Source organism: Natator depressus, chromosome 2 (assembly GCF_965152275.1).
Source record: "Natator depressus isolate rNatDep1 chromosome 2, rNatDep2.hap1, whole genome shotgun sequence".
NCBI lineage: Eukaryota > Metazoa > Chordata > Testudines > Cheloniidae > Natator > Natator depressus.
In genome coordinates, this window is record NC_134235.1 from 244,937,190 (window position 1) to 244,956,672 (window position 19,483).

General features: G+C 37.4%; 1 protein-coding gene across 1 annotated transcript in view; it reads left to right on the top strand.

Annotated features, from left to right (window-relative positions):
- LMBR1 (limb development membrane protein 1) overlaps nucleotides 1-19,483 on the top strand; it is a 151,240-nt gene that overhangs the window by 122,453 nt on the left and 9,304 nt on the right. Inside the window, exons 10-16 of the mRNA XM_074946277.1 lie at nucleotides 4,302-4,382; nucleotides 6,170-6,246; nucleotides 6,481-6,558; nucleotides 7,545-7,618; nucleotides 7,854-7,944; nucleotides 9,513-9,579; nucleotides 15,497-15,658. Coding sequence (XP_074802378.1) covers nucleotides 4,302-4,382; nucleotides 6,170-6,246; nucleotides 6,481-6,558; nucleotides 7,545-7,618; nucleotides 7,854-7,944; nucleotides 9,513-9,579; nucleotides 15,497-15,658 — 630 coding nt within the window. The remainder of the gene's footprint in view (nucleotides 1-4,301; nucleotides 4,383-6,169; nucleotides 6,247-6,480; nucleotides 6,559-7,544; nucleotides 7,619-7,853; nucleotides 7,945-9,512; nucleotides 9,580-15,496; nucleotides 15,659-19,483) is intronic.

The window sequence follows — 19,483 nt, forward strand, 5'->3', positions numbered from 1 at the left end:
ATGAGCTGCTTTGTGGTTTTCTTGGAGAATCCCTTCTAATTTTTCATAACTAGTCCAAACAAGTTTTGTCTACAAATTTGATTTATTGGCTAGACAATGCTGACATTGAACTTTGTGCATGTTTGAAATAAATTAATATGTTGTAGAGCTTTAAGTATTTAGCTGCATCCTCATCAAATGGTATTTTGACTGATCTAAAACTTTGCCTTACTGTCTCCTTTGTAAAATATGATTCTTCTGTAGAATAACCAGTTACTTGCCATCACTTTTAAGGAAAAATTACAAGAGCTGTGTCACATGAATGACTCCTATTCTCTATCAGGGTAAATATTAAGGGCGTAATGCAGCTACCATGGACATTGTTGGAAAGACTCCCTTTGATGTCACTGGAAGTTGTGTTTGAGCCTTAAAATTCTGTATTAAAAAAATAAAAATACATAGCTTTTGAATAGAGGTTGTTCCCAATGATCTCCAAGTACATTGCAATGAAAGATAAGTATCAAGTGGTAATTTTAACTTTTGTACAAAAAATTAATGGGGCCTGAATTTCAGCCTTAAAGTCAGAATTTTGCTGTTGACTTCATTGGAGCCAGGATTTCACACTGAAAGTACTTGTTAACTGAATAGAAGTTATTCTGTAAGTCTGGTACCTTACAAGAGAATCAGACAACGTTTTAGACCTCTCAAACTAACACTTAGAATCCTAGAATATCAGGGTTGGAAGGGACCTCAAGAGGTCATCTAGTCCAATCCCCTGCTCAAAGTAGGACCAATTCCCAATTTTTGCCCCAGATCCCTAAATAGCTCCCTCAAGGATTGAACTCACAACCCTGGGTTTAGCAGGCCAATGCTCAAACCACTGAGCTATCTCTCCCCCTGCTCTCTCTCCACTTCAAGAGCATACAGCAAAATAAAACCTTACGAAACTAAAGGCCATTATAAATTTAAAAACTTAGATTTATTTTTAGAAAGTGGATTGGAAACATGAGAAATTAGATTCTTATGATCCACATAATTCAGGAAATCTAGAATAAAGAGAAGACAGATTTGTACTAAATACCTTTTACAGGTCTTATTTATTGTTCAGCCCCTATCACTAGGCTTTTGATGGGTTCAGTGTGACTTCCAGATACACCCGTGTAACTCTCAGTCATGTCAGTGGGAGTTTATGCATATGCAAGGATAGAATTGGGCTTCTTGCTAAGGAAGAAAAGGTTTTTAAATTTGTATCTAGCAGTACAATCTTGTATCAATGCTTACAGACAGCCCCCCAACCTGAAGCAAATACTCACAAGCAACCACACCCCACACAACAGAACCACTAACCCAGGAACCTATCCTTGCAACAAAGCCTGTTGCCAACTGTGTCTACATATCTATTCAGGGGACACCATCATAGGGCCTAATCACATCAGCCACACTATCAGAGGCTCGTTCACCTGCACATCTACCAATGTGATATATGCCATCATGTGCCAACAATGCCCCTCTGCCATGTACGTTGGTCAAACTGAACAGTCTCTAGTAAAAGACTAAATGGACACAAATCAGATGTCAAGAATTATAACATTCAAAAATCAGTCGGAGAACACTTCAGTCTCTCTGGTCACTCAATTACAGACCTAAAAGTGGCAATACTTCAACAAAAAAACTTCAGAAACAGACTCCAACGAGAGACTGCTGAATTGGAATTAATTTGCAAACTGGATACAATTAACTTAGGCTTGAATAGAGACTGGAAGTGGATGGGTCATTACATAAAGTAAAACTATTTCCCCATGTTTATCCCCTCCCCTCCCCTCCCACTCCCCACTGTTCCTCAGACGTTCTTGTCAACTGCTGGAAATGGCCCACCTTGATTATCACTACAAAAGGTTTCCCCCCCGCCGCCCCCCGCTCTCCTGCTGGTAATAGCTCTCCTTAAGTGATCACTCTGGTTACAGTGTGTATGGTAACACCCATTGTTTCATGTTCTCTATGTATATAAATCTCTCCTATGTATTTTCCACTGAATGCATCCGATGAAGTGAGCTGTAGCTCACGAAAGCTAATGCTCAAATAAATTTGTTAGTCTCTCGAGTGCCACAAGTCCTCCTTTTCTATTTGGAATGTTGTGTATAGTTCTGATTGCCGTTAAGGGTGCTTCAGCAAAGTACTCAATGCAGACCACCTGTGCCACCACAACTACAGTCCAGCGTCACTTTAAGCAGCTTGAGTCACGCCTTTGTTTCTGTAGGATACCACACAGAGAATCATGATTTCTATTGGGACTCTTTAGTAGTGTTAGATTAGGAAACATTCTCCTTTTCAAAAGGAATGAGGAGTGACTCATAAAGACATACCAAATTCTGGATGGAGTAGACAAGATACTTACTATAGCAAAAGCCATATATATGGTGTGTCATGTGTAACCAGGTTTTGTGCATAGAGGTCTTTGGGAGTATAATGGTCTGCTTCCTACTTCACCTTCCAGAGGGGACAGTAACATGGGATCAGCCACATAGTGGATGAGGGGAATGAGTCTAGTTGTAGCTTACTCCCCGCCCGCTCCCTACCAGCCCTTAGACACACAAGGAACCATATCTCCTGATTTCTCCAGACTGTCCTTGTTTCAGTTCGTCATCAAGGATAGAATGATTTCAATGTGTTTTTGACTTATGGGAATTGAAATATCCAAACTTTTGCTCTAATTGCTAATTTAATGTTCAAGGTATAAAGGTTGAAATACCGTGGTGACGAGTATGGTATTAAAACAGAGAGAGATGAATGACAGAACTACCACTTTTTTTTTTTTTTTTTTTGGGAAGGGCTACTTTTCATAAAAAGCAGATCAAGGAATACAAATACAAGAAACAATCCATAGACACAGACAAGTCATGATATCCTGCATAAATAGCTCTAACGTAAGGCCCCAGTTTTGCTGTCAAACACACAGACCCAACAAGTGGGCATGAACTTGAGCAAAGGAAGGCAGATGGCTAAAATTATATAAACTATTTCTTTTTATACAGAACATTTTAGAAGGGAATCAACTATAAATGGTCACAACAGGACCTGCTAGTACCTTCTTCTTGTTGTTTTTTTAACTTTTGACACATTTGGTTAAAAATATTGAGGATAAAAAGGCATTGCAAAGAAAAGACTAGCATGATACTTAATGTCTTCCTTATGCAAATATAAGGAACTCCACTGAAGGCACAGTTCAGTTTTGTAAGAGGCTGTATGTGAAGCTGCTGTTTGCTGATGGTTCATAATATCATTGTTGTTGTTCTCTGTTGCCCATGTTCCTTGAACACAAAGACAAGGAGACCGTTCTCTCCTTTTGAAATGGTTACTCTTTAAAATAACTATGGTCAGTCTTACAGGCAGAGATCCATTTAATCTTCAAACGTAGTTGTAGAGAGTCACTGAATATATTGAAGGGCCACCAGAGATTGTATTGCAGTGTTTGAATAATGGTATGTCACAACGTATTGAGACAACAGCACGATGCAGTCTTGCCGTCCGTCAGGCCAGTGTACCATAATTTTTGGCTTTCTGCAACACATTAAACACCATCTACTTTTCTCTCTCATTCCCTCTATGGCTGCTTAGGGATATAGGAAGGGTTCCCAGCAGATTGCTCTGTGGTGCCTCTGGTGTGGAAGACACCTCTTGCTCAACAAAACAAGAGGACTTCCAATCAAACCTGTGTTTTATGGAAGCTATTTTCAATCTCCCAAAGAGCCACTTGCAATTCTAGAACCAAAGGATGAGTATTGCTATTGTAAGATGACTGCTTATAAATGAAATATAAACAATGTTTTAATAGTTTCTCTTGTGGGAATCAGAGTAACGGCCATGTTAGTCTATATTCGCAAAAAGAAAAGGAGGGGGGTGAGGGGGTGAGAGAACCTGGATTTGTGCAGGAAATGGCCCACCTTGATTATCATACACATTGTGAAGAGAGTGGTCACTTTGGATGGGCTGTTACCAGCAGGAGAGTGAGTTTGTGCGTGGGGGGGGCGGAGGGTGAGAAAACCTGGATTTGTGCTGGAAATGGCCCAACTTGATGATCACTTTAGATAAGCTATTACCAGCAGGAGAGTGGGGTGGGAGGAGGTATTGTTTCATGGTCTGTGTGTATATAATGTCTTCTGCAGTTTCCACAGTATGCATCCGATGAAGTGAGCTGTAGCTCACGAAAGCTCATGCTCAAATAAATTGGTTAGTCTCTAAGGTGCCACAAGTACTCCTTTTCTTCTTGTGGGAATATTAGTAGTCTGAAAAAATAAAATTCCCATATCTTTGCCTTTGAACAGGTGTGTCTTCTACTATGGAGTACAATACAGTGGAGCTGAGACAGGAACTTGAAAACGTGAAGAGCATGAAAACAAAATTAGGTAATATAGCATTTATTTTGTATAGCTTCCCGTAGTTGGCAGTTTAATAAGAAGCCTTCTTTAAGGTATTAGATTAAATTTGTTAATGTGTGCACATCAAAATTATTTGCAGTTGACTGAAATCAGTTGTGATCCTAAGCCTCTGTTTGTAAGTATACTCCTTTGAGTTTCTACAGATAGAAAAGACAGCACATCATCATGGCACTTCATTAGCAAAGATGTTTAACAAAATAAATTGGAAAATGGGCAATGGGAATTTTTGGTTTTGCTTTTTATATTTCTGTAGAAAGATATATTAAATATCACTCCTAAAACAGAGACGCAGTTCAAACACCATAGCATATAATATATCATTTGCATGCTTTTGATCATTTGGGACAAGTGAGACACGACTTTCCCCTTGATTTTTCAAAAATGAATGATCTAACTGAAACTTTTTACAAAAATAATAAAACTCTTCGTTTTTAAAACATACTGCTGCTGTTTCATTTCTTTACTTGTCAGGGGCGTCACCCTTTTATATGCAATGTTTGCTTCTTAAAATTGACATTTTCCAATTTACCGTATAGCATCCAAGAATGCAGTTATTACTATTTTAAGTGTAGGGAAATACTGCAGTATCCTAGATACCTGAGTGGTAAGTAAATGTTAATTTTTAGACTAAATGGTCATGTCCAGTATCTAATTTTTAAATTAATCCTAGGTCTGTGTGCTGACTAACCTAAAACGGCAAGAGTAGGAGGACCATTCAGTATAAATGACTGTAATATAAGGCCCTACTTCATTCGCTATATTGTGGAAATAGCTGAGCCTGCAATATTAGGCTTCCACTGCAACTTTGATTTTAATTAGCTGATTTGCACAGTCCACAATTTTGCATACATTTTGAGTATGTGATTAGTGCTGCACTAACATTCAATCCCTGTAAAATGTAAAAGGCTAGGTGACTGGACTTGATCTCCACAGCAGTTTAAGACTTTAAATCTTCTGAATTTTATATTGTACCGGCCATTTTTTTTTTTTTTAAATGAATGTAATATTGTTACAGCAAAATGTCTGGTTATCAAATAAATTAGCAGGCATAACATAATACTGGAGTGTTTATATCGTTCCAGCAAATTTTTCTTAAACAAGTAGTCTACTCTGGCTTTTCCAAAATACCGCTGTTAATAAAGGTCCATTATTACTTTTCTGCGATTTTCCATGTTTTGTCAGCTGCAATTATTTGAAGATCATCCCGCGATTCAAGTAGGGCCTTACTGTAATACCTTTTTCTTTTTGGGTCCTATGAAGATCTACATACACAGCTTATGCTCCTTGTAATATCCCAGCATTTACTGTAACGTTACCCTTACAGAACCCTGCTGGAGCATAGACCTATCCAAAAGGGCGTGAGGGAATAATGTAAGTTTCAAGTATGTGACGAGGTGTGCAGTACAAAATAAAAATTTGCAAAACTGCACCATACTAGAGAAACACCAGTACAATTTGACAGCTTACGTTGATGTGTAGCTGTGAGCATTAGACATAGATCAAAATAAAACCTGACCTACAGGAGCTCCATCGGCTTCCTTTAATGGGGCTTCTTGATGGTTTTGATATTCTGGTTTTGTACTGCTCTGTGTTATGCTCTGATGTAAATATTCTGTCAACTGATTGGTACCTACCCCTTTTGGCTACAGTTGTTTTAGAAGGTTACCTACAATTAGAACATGAATCTATAAAAATGACCATTTTAAGACTACTCAGATTATGGTACTAAGTTTCCTTTTTTCCCCTATGAAAAGAGCGGCGGAAAAAAGCTTCTGCGTGGGAGAGGAATTTAGTATATCCAGCTGTTATGATACTGCTGCTCATTGAGACAGTAAGAATTTCACTATCTTTTTCCAGTATGTAGAGGCTTCTCAGTTACTTGGGGGCTAATTTTAATAATTTTTAGTAACGTATATGTTAAACCATATGAAATCTGTTTGTTTCCCTCCTCAAATTTTCTTCACAAATATATCCATGTTTTATCTTCACCAGATTACGTAACCTTAAACATTGTTTAAATGTTAACCTTCAGAATTGACAGAATGTCTCTACTTCTTCTTTATAGTCCATCTCAGTCCTCTTAGTTGCCTGCAACATTCTTTGCCTGTTGATTGATGAGACTGCAATGCCAAAGGGATCAGGGGTAAAGTAAACTTCCTTTCCTTTATTATTTTGAAAACTTCAGGGATGTGTTCAGAAGACTTTCTTCTAAAAATTCTAGTGAGAGACTGCATGTTGATGGCTTTAAAAACCCTGTATTTCACACCTGAGATGAATACTCTGGGTTCAGTCCTCCAAACACTTAAACACATGTATAACCTTATTAAAATGAGTAATCTCATTGACCTCTCAGCAGAATCAAGCCCACTAATAGGGAAGAAAAACACGGGTAAATGGAGTGTCATCAGAAACCTGAGGCTCGTATCTTTTTTTTGGTGTTTTGTATTTTTAAATGGTACAATAGTAATAGATTTTAATAGGAAAATAATCTATTAAAAACCTGTACAACAATCCTGCCCATTTTCCTTCTGTTTTCATATCTTTTTTACACATGAAACACACATTTTACACTTTTAAAAATACTTTATCTCAAGAAAATAACGGAGAGCTCATTGTTAGCATTAATTGTGACTTTTTTTTTGTTTTTGTTTTTTTGCTGGTGGTTAATGCTTTTTTTTCCCTGTATGCATACAGTCAGGTCTTGTAGTTGCGCAGCTATATAAAGTCATTTAGTAGAAGCTGATGTTCTGTTGTTAACATTACATACAGTAAAAAGAGCCTGGCTTTAGGGAGTGGGAATATGCATAAAATATAATATAGGGTATAGATGTGTTACATATGTAAATCATAATGCTGGAAATCTAATTGTTTTCCCGTCTTATTAAAACGGTGTACTTAAATTTGAATTCTAGCTAATGTAATCCCAAAGCATATGAGCCTAAATAAATTGAGCTGACCCTGAATTTAGAGTTGTACCAGTAAAATATTTTATTTTACAATGATACTTTTCATCTATAATAGCACCTTTCATCTAAGGATTTTATAGTTTTGGTAGAGACAAAAGTTAACTTTTTGAACACTTAATACTTGTATCTCATTAAAATATGCAAAGTATTTTTCTCCTTGTAGGAGCCTGGAATAGGAAATGCCTCCCTATCCACTTTTGGTTTTGTGGGAGCAGCACTTGAAATCATTTTGATTTTGTATCCTTTCTTTAAGTAAGAATTCTGTCTGTTAACAAGTATTCTGTCTAGTTTTCTGGGACATTGGTAATTTACTAAGACATTTGCCTAGAAAGAAGAAAGGGACAGGTCAGTCCTTCTCAAGCACTCGAAGTGTTTTTGTTTTTTCTTTGGTTCTTAAGACTTTTAGGAGACTGCTGAGAACTTGAGTGAAATTTGCATTCCTTGGAGGTTCTTTTTTCCTTGATTCTCACAGCTATCTTATGGTATCCTCTGTCGTCGGCTTCTATAGCCTTCGCTTTTTTGGAAATTTCACTCCCAGGAAGGATGACACAACTATGACAAAGGTAAGGTAAAGTCTGAGGTAGTGATGCCCCCTAACCCCCTTTTTCTTTCTTACTTTTTTTTTTTCCACCCAAGACAAACTGGCTCTTTTCGTTAGTAATTGCCCTGAATGGCTCATTTGCAGTGATCAGTATTTGTTTGTAAGCTGCGTAAACACAAACTGGAAGATTTTCAAAATGCTGAATGAGTGGGAAAAAGGATGTGCTCTGTTTAGTTTGGATGGCATCCATTCATTTGTAAAAAGCCTGGAATAGCAGAGCTTGTTAACTAGCTATAGAAAAGCTAGTGAAAGGACTCTTTCCCCCCCCCCCCCCCAAAAGGAAACGTATTGCTAATGAGTAACTTTGATTGTGCTAACTGTACTTCAGGGAGCTTGTTTGAAATCTGAAGAACTTGGTTGCTACAAGTAATACAAAGTAATTCAAATTTGAGTAATTAAAGTAAGACTGAGGAGTTCTATTCAGCAACATTTTGCAGTCTGAGTCTAGTTTGACTTTCCACAGTTTGGCATTGGTTTCAGAATAACAAATGCTGTTACCTAATGCTGAGACACATGCATAGGTTTCTGACAAAATATTCCCACAAGTTGACAACGGGAAGGGGATCAATAAGCAGGAGGCAGGGTTTGGATTTAATTAAATATTCAGTGTATAAGAAATTTCTTCTCAAATATAGCGTATTGCTTTAATCTTGCCAAGAATTCTTGGAAGTGGGAAAGTATGTGAAGGCATAAGAACATCTCTAATAAATAAGTGTGTGTGTGTTGAAATGTTCATAATGTCTGCTCAGTTTTCATTTATAGTATATTAAGAATAGTTTAGATAAAAAACAAAAATATAAGTAAATAGCAAGGTAGGAACTTTTGTATCTTTAACAGATATTTTATTTACTTGTTAATTGTTATAGAACCAGAGCTGAACAAACTGCTTTCAGGAAACAGAAACATAAGTTCAGTTTCAGTAAAACTGCACACAAATCTAACATTGCTGTGCTGTTAGATTGTTTCTTTGTACTGTTTGTTTCAATTTACCAACAAAACTCAGCGGAAAGGAAACATTTTGTCTTCTAGCCTTTTTATAATTAGGCTCTAATCCTGCAAGCAGTTAAAACATGCTTAACTTTAGACACAAGTCATCACAAAGTCAATGGAATGATTCATGTGCATAACGGTAAGCACATAAAGTATTTGCAGGATTGGGGCCTTAAATTTTTACATGAATGATGGTTGCTTTAAATGATGCAGTCACCATTTTTGATGAAAGCCTTTGGTGAGCATGTTTAAAGATCAAAATGTAGCATTACATGTTTGCTTATTTGCTTCTCTGCTGGTTTTAATAAATATCTGACCTTGTCTATTGTCGTTAGAAGTAAAAATTTTGTGAATGACACTTACTGGAGATGTCTAGCAGAAGCAAGAACAAATTAACTTTACATAATCTAAAATAAAATTATATTTTTAAGTCTAATTCACAGGATGTAGCTTTTAGAAACTGTTTTTTGTCAGAGCTCAGCTGCCCTATTTCATTCAGCAAAAAACCTATTTTGATGGGGGTGTTCTTGTTCAAAACAGATAATTGGAAACTGTGTGTCAATCTTAGTGCTCAGCTCTGCTTTGCCAGTGATGTCAAGAACGCTGGGTAAGTTTAATACAAATATTTCAGTATCATAACAGCAAAGTATTTTTACTATGTTGTATGTTTTCATAATGTTTTGATGCAGGCGTTTAAATGAAATGACCCAGGAAAAGTCAGACTTTGGATATATATTAAAATAATTTTCATGGTGTTTCTCAGGAACTAAATTACTTCATAGTTTTACTTTGACAGTCTTTGCTGAAATCAAATGTATACACTTCTCTAAATCCTAGGGCACCATGAATTATACATATAAATAGGGTGCACAGAATTCAATTTTTTATTTTGGGGGATTTCGATGGATAATAGAGATGTTTTGTTTTTAAGCATTTTTTTTTCAATTTTTATTTATTTTAAATTTTCACAGTTGCAAGAGATTGAAGGGAGTCAGACAACAAGTATTTAATGATAATAGATGTTAAGATTCAAAAAGTTAAAGTTTTATAACAGTTAAAACACAAATTGTCCACATTACATCAAAATATACAAAATAAATATTCTTAAATCAAACCCTAATAAATCTATGTACATTTCTGTTATTATTTATGGAAATGTTTTTTCTTTGTATTTGTAGTGTGTATGGTGAAATTTATGTTTACCAACATTTACCAGTAAAAATATAATCCTTCCAAGCCTACATATAAATAGCAGGATCACACATTTTGTTAAGAGGCGAAGTATTTTCTAGAAAATACACTACTTTTTCAGATGTTAATCAGAAGATCATGGTTTCATTTAAAATTCGGATTTAAGGAATATCTTTTTAAAGGGCTTTAGTCCTCTTAGACTATTTTTTCTTGCTTTACTTGTATTAATACCATAGCTGGCTTAGTTTTTCATAGAAACTAAAGAATACTATTGTTCTGAAGGTAAACTTGCAGACAATAAAAAGAAAATAGATTTGAAAACTTTTGAAAGGAATGCACAGTTATATCATGTCTATCTTAAAATTGGTTTTTGTCTTCTGTAAGAGTGTGAATTTCATCTGAGTTCATATAGATGTCATAAGTGGATGGCACAGCAAGCTATATATGGATGAAGCAGCAAGTTAACGCCTTGAGCATAAAGGTTTATGAAGTGTTACACACTTCATGTATTTAGCTTTCTTTTATAGTAATAGAAAACCAGTCTATTGTTTTTGTTAAAATAATTCTGCATATCGTCCTTGTCCCTCTAGGTTCATATGTTAAAAGCTAAACTTTGGAATATTGGTGGGGGGAAGACACCTTTATTTCTGTTTAAAATTGTCATCTATACCTGTCCTGGAAAACTGGTGCAACAGATTAAAGAGAGAGCCCCCTTGTATTTGAAGTGCATTTAAATGTTCAACCTTTCAGACTCAGGCCTAAGTGCCTAAATATAGGCTTGTAAAGTCGTATGGCAGCATTTAAATAAGTCATCTGATTTTCGGTGATGCAGAGCACTTGCACCTTCTGTGAACTTCACTGAGATTTGTAAGTGTTGGCTGCTTCCAAAAATCAGGCCACTTACACTTTTGGTGTTTAAATATGAGTATAGGAGTTGAACTTCAGACAGTCAGATTTGAAAACATCTAACTTCTGTTCCATTTAGACTCTATCTCCATGGCCCCACAGTTCAGACTATGGGGTGTGAAGGGCGGCACATGCTAGTGGGCTGTGCTGTAACTCCCCTTTAGGACTCGGTCAATGTGAATGAGGTACCTTTTAATTTGTGCCCGCAGCATCCACATGGGGGAGGTATAGTGCAGCATGCTAGTGTGCGCTGCAGTTCCCATCACTGTAGTCCGAACTGCAGGGCAGTGTACGCAAGCTTTTAGTTGCAAAAACAAACAACAACTACTTAACTAAAGTGCCATCACATTAAAAACAATTGAGATTTCCCAATAAACTAGTCTAATAACTACATGGCATATTGTATACAGTCTTCTTATGAAGAATCCCATTTTAAAGGGTCCAAATAGGCACTCACAAGTCTGTTTCTGCACTGGGTCCCATTAATATTCAGTGACATTCCAGGACTCTGTGTGTGAAACAATAAATTGTTTGAAGGATGGTATTCTAACCCAAAGCTCTCACCTTTTAAAATAAAATAAAATAAAATAATCCATGTTTAATATCACAAACGTGTACATTTATATCTTGACATTCTAAATTTCACAAAAAATCAAAATAATAAATCTAATAATTAAAGATTTCCAATCTTAAAATCAAGAGCAAATATGATAATGATCTGAGAAATGAAACCACTTTTTAACATCTAGACCAACACACAGTGTTCAAATAGCAATGTTTAAAAATAGAATTATGGCATTTGTATTGTGCTACTAATTTTTATGGCATTTACCATTTTTGTTTGTCAAAATCATTGGTTATGTACTGTAATTAAGATTAACAGTTGGTATTAATACAAGATAATTGTATTGAGGAAAGTGTACATGCAGGGTGCAACTGTTACATAGAAAACAAATTAATGGCAAAACTCACTTAAAAAAAAAAAAAACTTAACAAATGAAATTCCTGGATAGTTTGCCATAGAGATAAATAAGAAAATGGAACAATTAAAACACAGCTAACAAATGCACAGACACAGCTGTCCAAACAGGATTAATAGAGTGTATTAGAGTACAGTGAGTCATGTGGTGCTTTGCAAAATATCAACATGCATTGCATTACGTGTTACGCCCAGTGGCACTGAATAGATGAAAAGAAATAAATATGTTAAACAGATTCATAGTCTTTTCACAGTATTAAAAAAGCAAGTTTCTAGACTATAAAGAAAAAGTAAGATTTCAGCATTATGGGAAAGGCAAACTGGGGAAAGTTATCAAGTATTTCACGTTTTAACTTTTTTAATCCAGTCTTTGAATTTAAGATGAAGTATAGAGAACTAACATTGTCAACTCTTTACTGCCATATTCAAGGATTTGGGGGGATTTTTAGCAACAAAAAGTAAAAATGAAAAACCTAGTTTTTCAGGCCTTTTCAGCCTTTCTTTTACTGCTCCTGATTGGCAAGTGCTTGATTGTCCGCACCATATCATTTACCACTGTGAAATGAACTAGGGAGCAGAGTAGTTGATAAGATAGGAATTTAGAGCTACAAACAAAATTGAGTTTTATTTCATAAAATTACTGTTTTCCAGCATTCTTTTTCTCTAGGATTTTATCATAAGTATTGATTTTGAAATTAAAACTGAAGTTGTGTGTTTACTTAATGCTGTATTTTTAGAATTCTTAAGTTTTAAACATACATTCTGAATTTTAAAATGTCCACAGAATATTTTGTCACTAATACTTTTTATGTTTATACTTATGGTACTACAATAGACTCTTACAGTGTAGTCTCATTGGATGTTTTTCCCCCTGAAAGGGCTGTATACATGCTTTTTAAAATAGATAAGGCAATAAAAAAATCAACTTGCATAAAGGCTGATTTTCCAGATAAGCATATTAAAATATATATTTATTGAAGATTGTCAAGAAATATAGGTTATAATCACTTTTTTGCACCTGCTGTCATTGAGACATGGCACTCTGTCCCTCTGATTTGTCTTCCAGTGATGCCTTCTCTTTTGAAGACCAACTGTCCTCGCAATCCCTTCCTCTTCAAGAGTCACTCTTGTATTTTGCAAAAAAAACCCTGCTTTGACCCCACTTAAATATCCAACTAATGCACCATTTCCTTTTCCCACCTCTTACTTCAGGTTTCTGGAGTGAGCCTTGTTTCCTGCCTTGAGTTTCTCTTTCCAACCCTCTTGTATGCCCTGCAGTCTGACTTCCACCCTCTCCATTCCATTGAAACTGCGTTTAAAGTCAATCTCAACTTCATGGTCAAGTCTAAAAGCATCTTCTCTGTATTTATCTTTCTTGATCTGCTTGCTGATTTTGACTGTCAGTCAATTCCTTCTCCTTGTGTGCTTATGAATCTGTATTCTTTGTTCACCGATCTCTTTGCCCTTTCCTTTTCATTGTCCTGGGCAACTTCAATGCTTTCTCCATTATCCCTTAGGGCTCTTTCCTTTGTCCCCACCTTTTTGCTCTATAATCTTTCTTTCTTGTGATCTTGTACCCTTTGTGTTCTCCTTAAATACTCAAGCTGATCCCAGTCGTTAACTGCTCCTTTTCTGGCTAGATAAGATGGCTGATGCAGAGGTTTCAAGTGGTGCATGTTTTTTAATGCCATGATATGTCATGGACCCGCCTAGAGTCTCTGGGCCAGGGTCACTGTACAATGAGGCACATGGTTTGTGCAGCTCTGGGCCAGGATCTCTGTACAATGAGATGCATGGCTTGTGCAGCTCTTTCCCCTTGACCTTGGAAAGAGATGGAGTTGAAGTGTCATCACTTATCACTGCACAAAGCACTGCAGGTTAGTATACCCAAGCCTGAACAGCACAGTCTTTCTAAGTCTGTAACCTTTTTGGAATTGAGTTGTTCAAAACCTGCTCCCAAGAATCTCAGATCTGAGGGTTGGTTGAGTTTTCAAAGGAAGCTTGGTGTCTGGAGGTTGTGTTTTCCACATTTTGATGTTGAGGCCAGTGAATACTCTTTCCCTTCACCTTATTCAGAGGTAAGACTGAGTTCTGAGGATAGATCACCACAGGAGGACTCCCTGGAGTGAGTCCAAGGGGGAGATTGTTTTGGGCATTGCCTCAACACCCTACACCTTTGCAGTCTATCTTGATGTGGTCTTCTTTGGCACAGACTGCCTTCTTGGAACTGACTTGTGTTAGACCTGACACAACATGGATTTGGAAAGCTTCCTGTTTCCTTTTCTGCTTCTTCAGTAGGCACTCGGAGCTTGGTAGCCCCTAGAGTTTGCTACCCTGGCATGTGAGTTGGAGCCTGAGGTCTACCTGGGAGCCGTCAGGATTGTGAGCTTCACTCATTTCCTCCTCCTGTGTGACTCCTATCTGACTGCAGCACTGGCACTAGGAGAGGAATTGTACTAGGAGAGGAAGTCTTAATACTTGATTCCAAAACAGTGGATCTGCAAAGCATGTATGCAGCCCTAATGTTTACTGTACCATGTGGTTTTGTGCCTCTCTTGACAGGGCACTTACTGCTGCAAACAGATATCTGAAAAAAGCAGTGTAATAAAAAATCAGTATACAGAAAAATAATGTAATTTACAGTTAATGCAGACAAAACTATGCTTTTCTAGTGATGTGCTATTCTGCTGTTTCTTACGTTGCATATAATTTTTTGAATAAGTAATGCTAAACATTCTCATGTCATGGAAAAAGCAGCAAGTTTCAGAACTAAACGAGGCGTGTGTGTGTAAAGCAGCTAAATCTTAATTAATGTTGTCTTCTGAGAAAGGCACACAATTCTTTCCGTCATTTTTTGATATAAGTAAGAATTTTATGGAAGCCTGACATCAGGCTTCCATAAAACAAAATGGCTTTTATGATGATTGATTTAAGATAGTTAATTTTCAAAATTATATTTATTGAAATTGGGGAAGGACTTCTTTGTCTTGAATTTATAACATTGTTATTTCAAGACACACGTTAATCAGCCTTTTATCCGAGTCACCTAAGGTATTTTGTTATAGTTATATAGTTATAGTATGGCTAGCAACTCTATGGTAGTAAAACAAGACCCAAATGACCTTCAAAAATGGTTGGTTTTACATCTTTGACTGTACATCCATCTATCAATCATAGGGATTTTTATTGTATTTTTCTTTAATACAGGACCAAGTACTAGAGTTAGATATGTCAATCTCCTATGTTTTCATAAAAAGGAAAGGAGTACTTGTGGCACCTTAAATTTGTTAGTCTCTAAGGTGCCACAAGTCCTCCTTTTCTTTTTGCGAATACAGACTAACACAGCTGCTACTCTGAAACCTATATTTTCATAGTAATTCAAAAATGTTTTCAAGAATATTTTTACATCTTATCTCTTTTTAAATGTTCAAAAATGTAACTTTAACAGGAATTACCAGATTTGATCTGCTTGGAGACTTTGGAAGGTTTAACTGGCTGGGAAATTTCTACATTGTGTTATCGTACAATTTGCTCTTTGCTATCGTGACAACTCTATGTCTGGTGAGAAAGTTCACCTCTGCTGTGCGGGAAGAGCTCTTCAAAGCATTAGGTAATATGGTAAAGGCATTTGCCCTTTATTTTAACATCTACATCTTTTTTTTGTTGCCCCTTTTCATCATAAAGTTTCCCAAGTCCCTACAAACGTATTTCAGCTAATTCTTGCTCGTAAGCTAATCAAATGGATGTGCATGTAGACAGCCTGAGTTGTAATAGAACCTATTTGCCATTGCAAAAGAGTTGTTTTTCTCACATAAACATTTCTACCCTACCCCTGCACCACACTATACCTTCTGGCTAACGTTTGAATTATCTTCATTACTGCTGTTCCTTCAGGGTGTTTGTGAATGCATGTATTTTAGAGCAAGTGCTCAGTCACACCCAGTATAGTTACGGCTGCAAAAAAGTTTGTTGTAATATCTTTCTTCATTCACTCATAACTTATTTAAAAAAATCACGTTTTAGGCTGAAACGTTTCAGGCTTGGTCTCTCCCAGAAGGGAATTGAATTCTCTATCAGTAATATTTTCATCATTTATTTATAATTTCAGAAAAATAATCCTAACATTAACAAAGAAAAAGAAAAAACATAAGTTATTTATCAATGACTTTAGCAGTACTTTTTGTTCGTTTAAACAGTTTATCATAAAGCTAAAAAGGTCTGAATCCTAGGAATCAGTCATTAACATAAAGAAATAAAACAATTGGAAATTCTACAAGTTAACAGAGTTAAGTTTACAGAGTTAACCAATCTTCTGAGGAAATGTGCAATCTAAGATTGAGCACACAACCTTTACTCTGCATTCCTGTATATTATGATATCTTCAGTTTTCAGAGTATTGCCAGGATGGAACCATAGTCTGTGGAGTTCCTGGTATGCACAATCCCATGTCAGATCCATCTCAAAAGTAGTTGGGTGGTATTCACATGCTGCCTCACAGAAAGGAACATTCAGCCCTATGGTCATAAAAGATGCAGTTGTATTGACCCCATACTCTATCCCTTTGTACTCTGGCTGATGGAGGGCTATGAATCCTAGGCTCTTCCCAAAAGAATATAATAGTGCTGTGCCGACAACCTGCATTCCTGACTAAAGTTGACTTCTGACTTTTACCTAAAACAGTTTTTTAACTTCCCAGTAATGTTCTTTCCTAAGCTTTGCTTACTATCAGGAAATGTTAGACTGCATAGCTTAGTAGTTTTTAGCTACTATATACAGAGAATGAAACCTTTACATAAATCTATTGAAGACAAGCCTAATGGGGATACAATTTCTACTCAGCTGGTCTAAATGGATCAAATTGTGTATGCGTGCTTGCTAAGAATTTGCAAGTATCTAAAAGTCTTAAAACACATTCTACAGATCCAAGACCATTTCTGCAGTATGATTTTTCAAATGTTTCTTTCATTGCGATATGTAGGACAACTGCCCAGAATTCAGATTACAGTATGTTAATTCTCTTGACTTGGTTTCCATGACTTGTGATCAGTTCAGAAGAACAGTTCTGCTATCTTTATTTAACTAGCTCTCATGAGAGCCACCTCCTTTAATGGATTTTGCTGCTACTTAACCTCACAGGTGTGGGGCTTTGTGCTGTAAATATTCAAGGGAGAGAGCTTGCGCTGTGTAGGTTGACTGCCTAGATACAGTGAATGGCTAGCCAACTACAAAAGCAGTTTCTCCTCCCTTGGTGTTCACACCTCAACTGCTAGAAGAGGGCCTCATCCTCCCTGATTAACTAACCTCGTTATCCCTAGCCTGATTCTTGCTTGCATATTTATACCTGCCTCTGGAAATTTCCACTACATGCATCCGACAGAGTGGGTATTCACCCACGAAAGCTCATGCTCCAATACGTCTGTTAGTCTATAAGGTGCCACCGGACTCTTTGCCGCTTTTGTCTAGGTACACACTCCCCACCAACTGTACCAACTTCTTCAGGCTCTTGAATGGAATTTGATTAAGTTGAAAGATCCAGAAGTGAGGTTTAGACTGCTGTTTCTTATAATCTTGGGTCTGAACACTCAGTGCTGTGAAGGTGCATGCCTGAGACTCCAGTGGTCACTTCTTCCCAGAGAGTTGTGACTATAGCAAGAAAATATAAGTGCTCCTTAGAGTGTGGATCTATCCTGTCAACGTGTTCGAAGAACCATGGATTCTTAGTCAGTAATCTTCCTTTGTGCTCATATTTTTTCGTGTTGTAATCTAGAAAGAATCTGTGAACACATTGCCAGTATTGTTATATGTATGCATTACAAAGGGATGGAAAGAAGATTTTTTTTTTGGTTCAGTCTTACCTGTCACATTTTATGATTGTGTAATTGCTTAAATATAAAATCTTAACACTTCACTATTTGGTTTGTACATGTTTTTTGTTTGTGTGCACACACATGTAGGTAATCTGTGACAATCTGATGTATTATACAGACTTCCATTAGTATGAATTGCGGATGAGCACCCGCTAATTTTTCTCCAGCCCCTGAGTACCCACAGAGTCAGCGCCTATGTGTTTAGCCTTGAGAAAAGATGACTTGAGGGGGGAATTTGATAAATCTTCAAATATGTTAAGGGCTGTTATCAGGACAATGGTGCGCAATTGTTCTCCATGTCTGCTGAAAGCAGGACAAAAAGTAATGGTCTTAATCTGCAGCAAGGGCAATATAGGTTAGATATTAGGAAAACTTTGTAACTATAGAGGTAGTTAAGCTCTGCAATAGGCTTTCAAGGAAGATTGTGGAATCCCCATCATTAGAGGTTTTTAAAAACAGGTTGGACAAACAACTGTCTGGGATGGTCTAGGCTTACTTGGTCCTGCCACAGCAACGGGGACTAGAATTGATGACTTCTCAAGATCCTTTCAGTCCTATCTTTCTATGATTCATCAGTAGATCTTGTGCTAGGAATATGTATTCAAGAAAGCTTCGTCTTAGTTGTTCTTGATAGACATGATACACTGCTGTTAATTTCTTGTTTATCTGTTTGGTTTGATCTCCCTATTCATTAGATGGGGACTTGTCATGAAAAGAGGATCTTTGAGTTCACCTTGTTCAGTGCCTTGAGTATCCTATTTTATATGTCATTGCTTTTGATTGCTAGGGGAATAGTTGTGACTTTGGGTAGGGAATGAGGATCCAAGAGTGGGGAAGTTCTAAGATGGGATATTCATTTTGTGCGCTTAGAATTCAATTTTTAAAAAAAGACCTGAACTTTAGGTTCCAAAGTCCATATTTAGACCACTAAGGGTAGTATTTTTAAAAGTACCCATGGAACTTCTGCACTGAAATACTTTTGAAAACCCATCCTTAATTGTTTAAAGTGCAGATTTAAGAGCTTAATTGTAGGCTCCTGTTTTTGAAAATGTTCATAGATTATAAAAGCAGAAGGTTGTGATCATGTAGTCTGACTTGCTGTGTGACACAGGCCTGAGGACTTCCCTGAAGTAATTCCTGTTTGAACTAGAGCAATGGTTCTCAACCGGGGGTCGGCGTGCCCTTTCAAGGGGGCCCCGTGGCTGAAACCCAGATCCCGATTCTTGGCGGCCCCCGCAGAGCTCAAGCTGGGAGGCACGGGGCTGAAGCCCCAATCCCCAGCACCGCCGCAGTGCTGAAGCCGGGACTCCCAGGAGGAACAGGGCTGAAGCCACGATCCCTTGCACACCCCACGGGGCTGAAACGGGGAGCCCTGGTGCTCCCTGTGAGGCAGAAGCCCTAAGCCCAAGTGCAGAGTTGTGGACATGGAGGGCATTGCCACCCCTCCCCCAACTGCAACGCAAGAGCCCGGCAGTCCCCGGGGGGCAAATCTATACCACCTCTCCCCCTCCTGTCCCTGCCCACTGGCCAGGTCGGAGGCAGGAAGCCAGAGCCGATGTAGTGGCAAA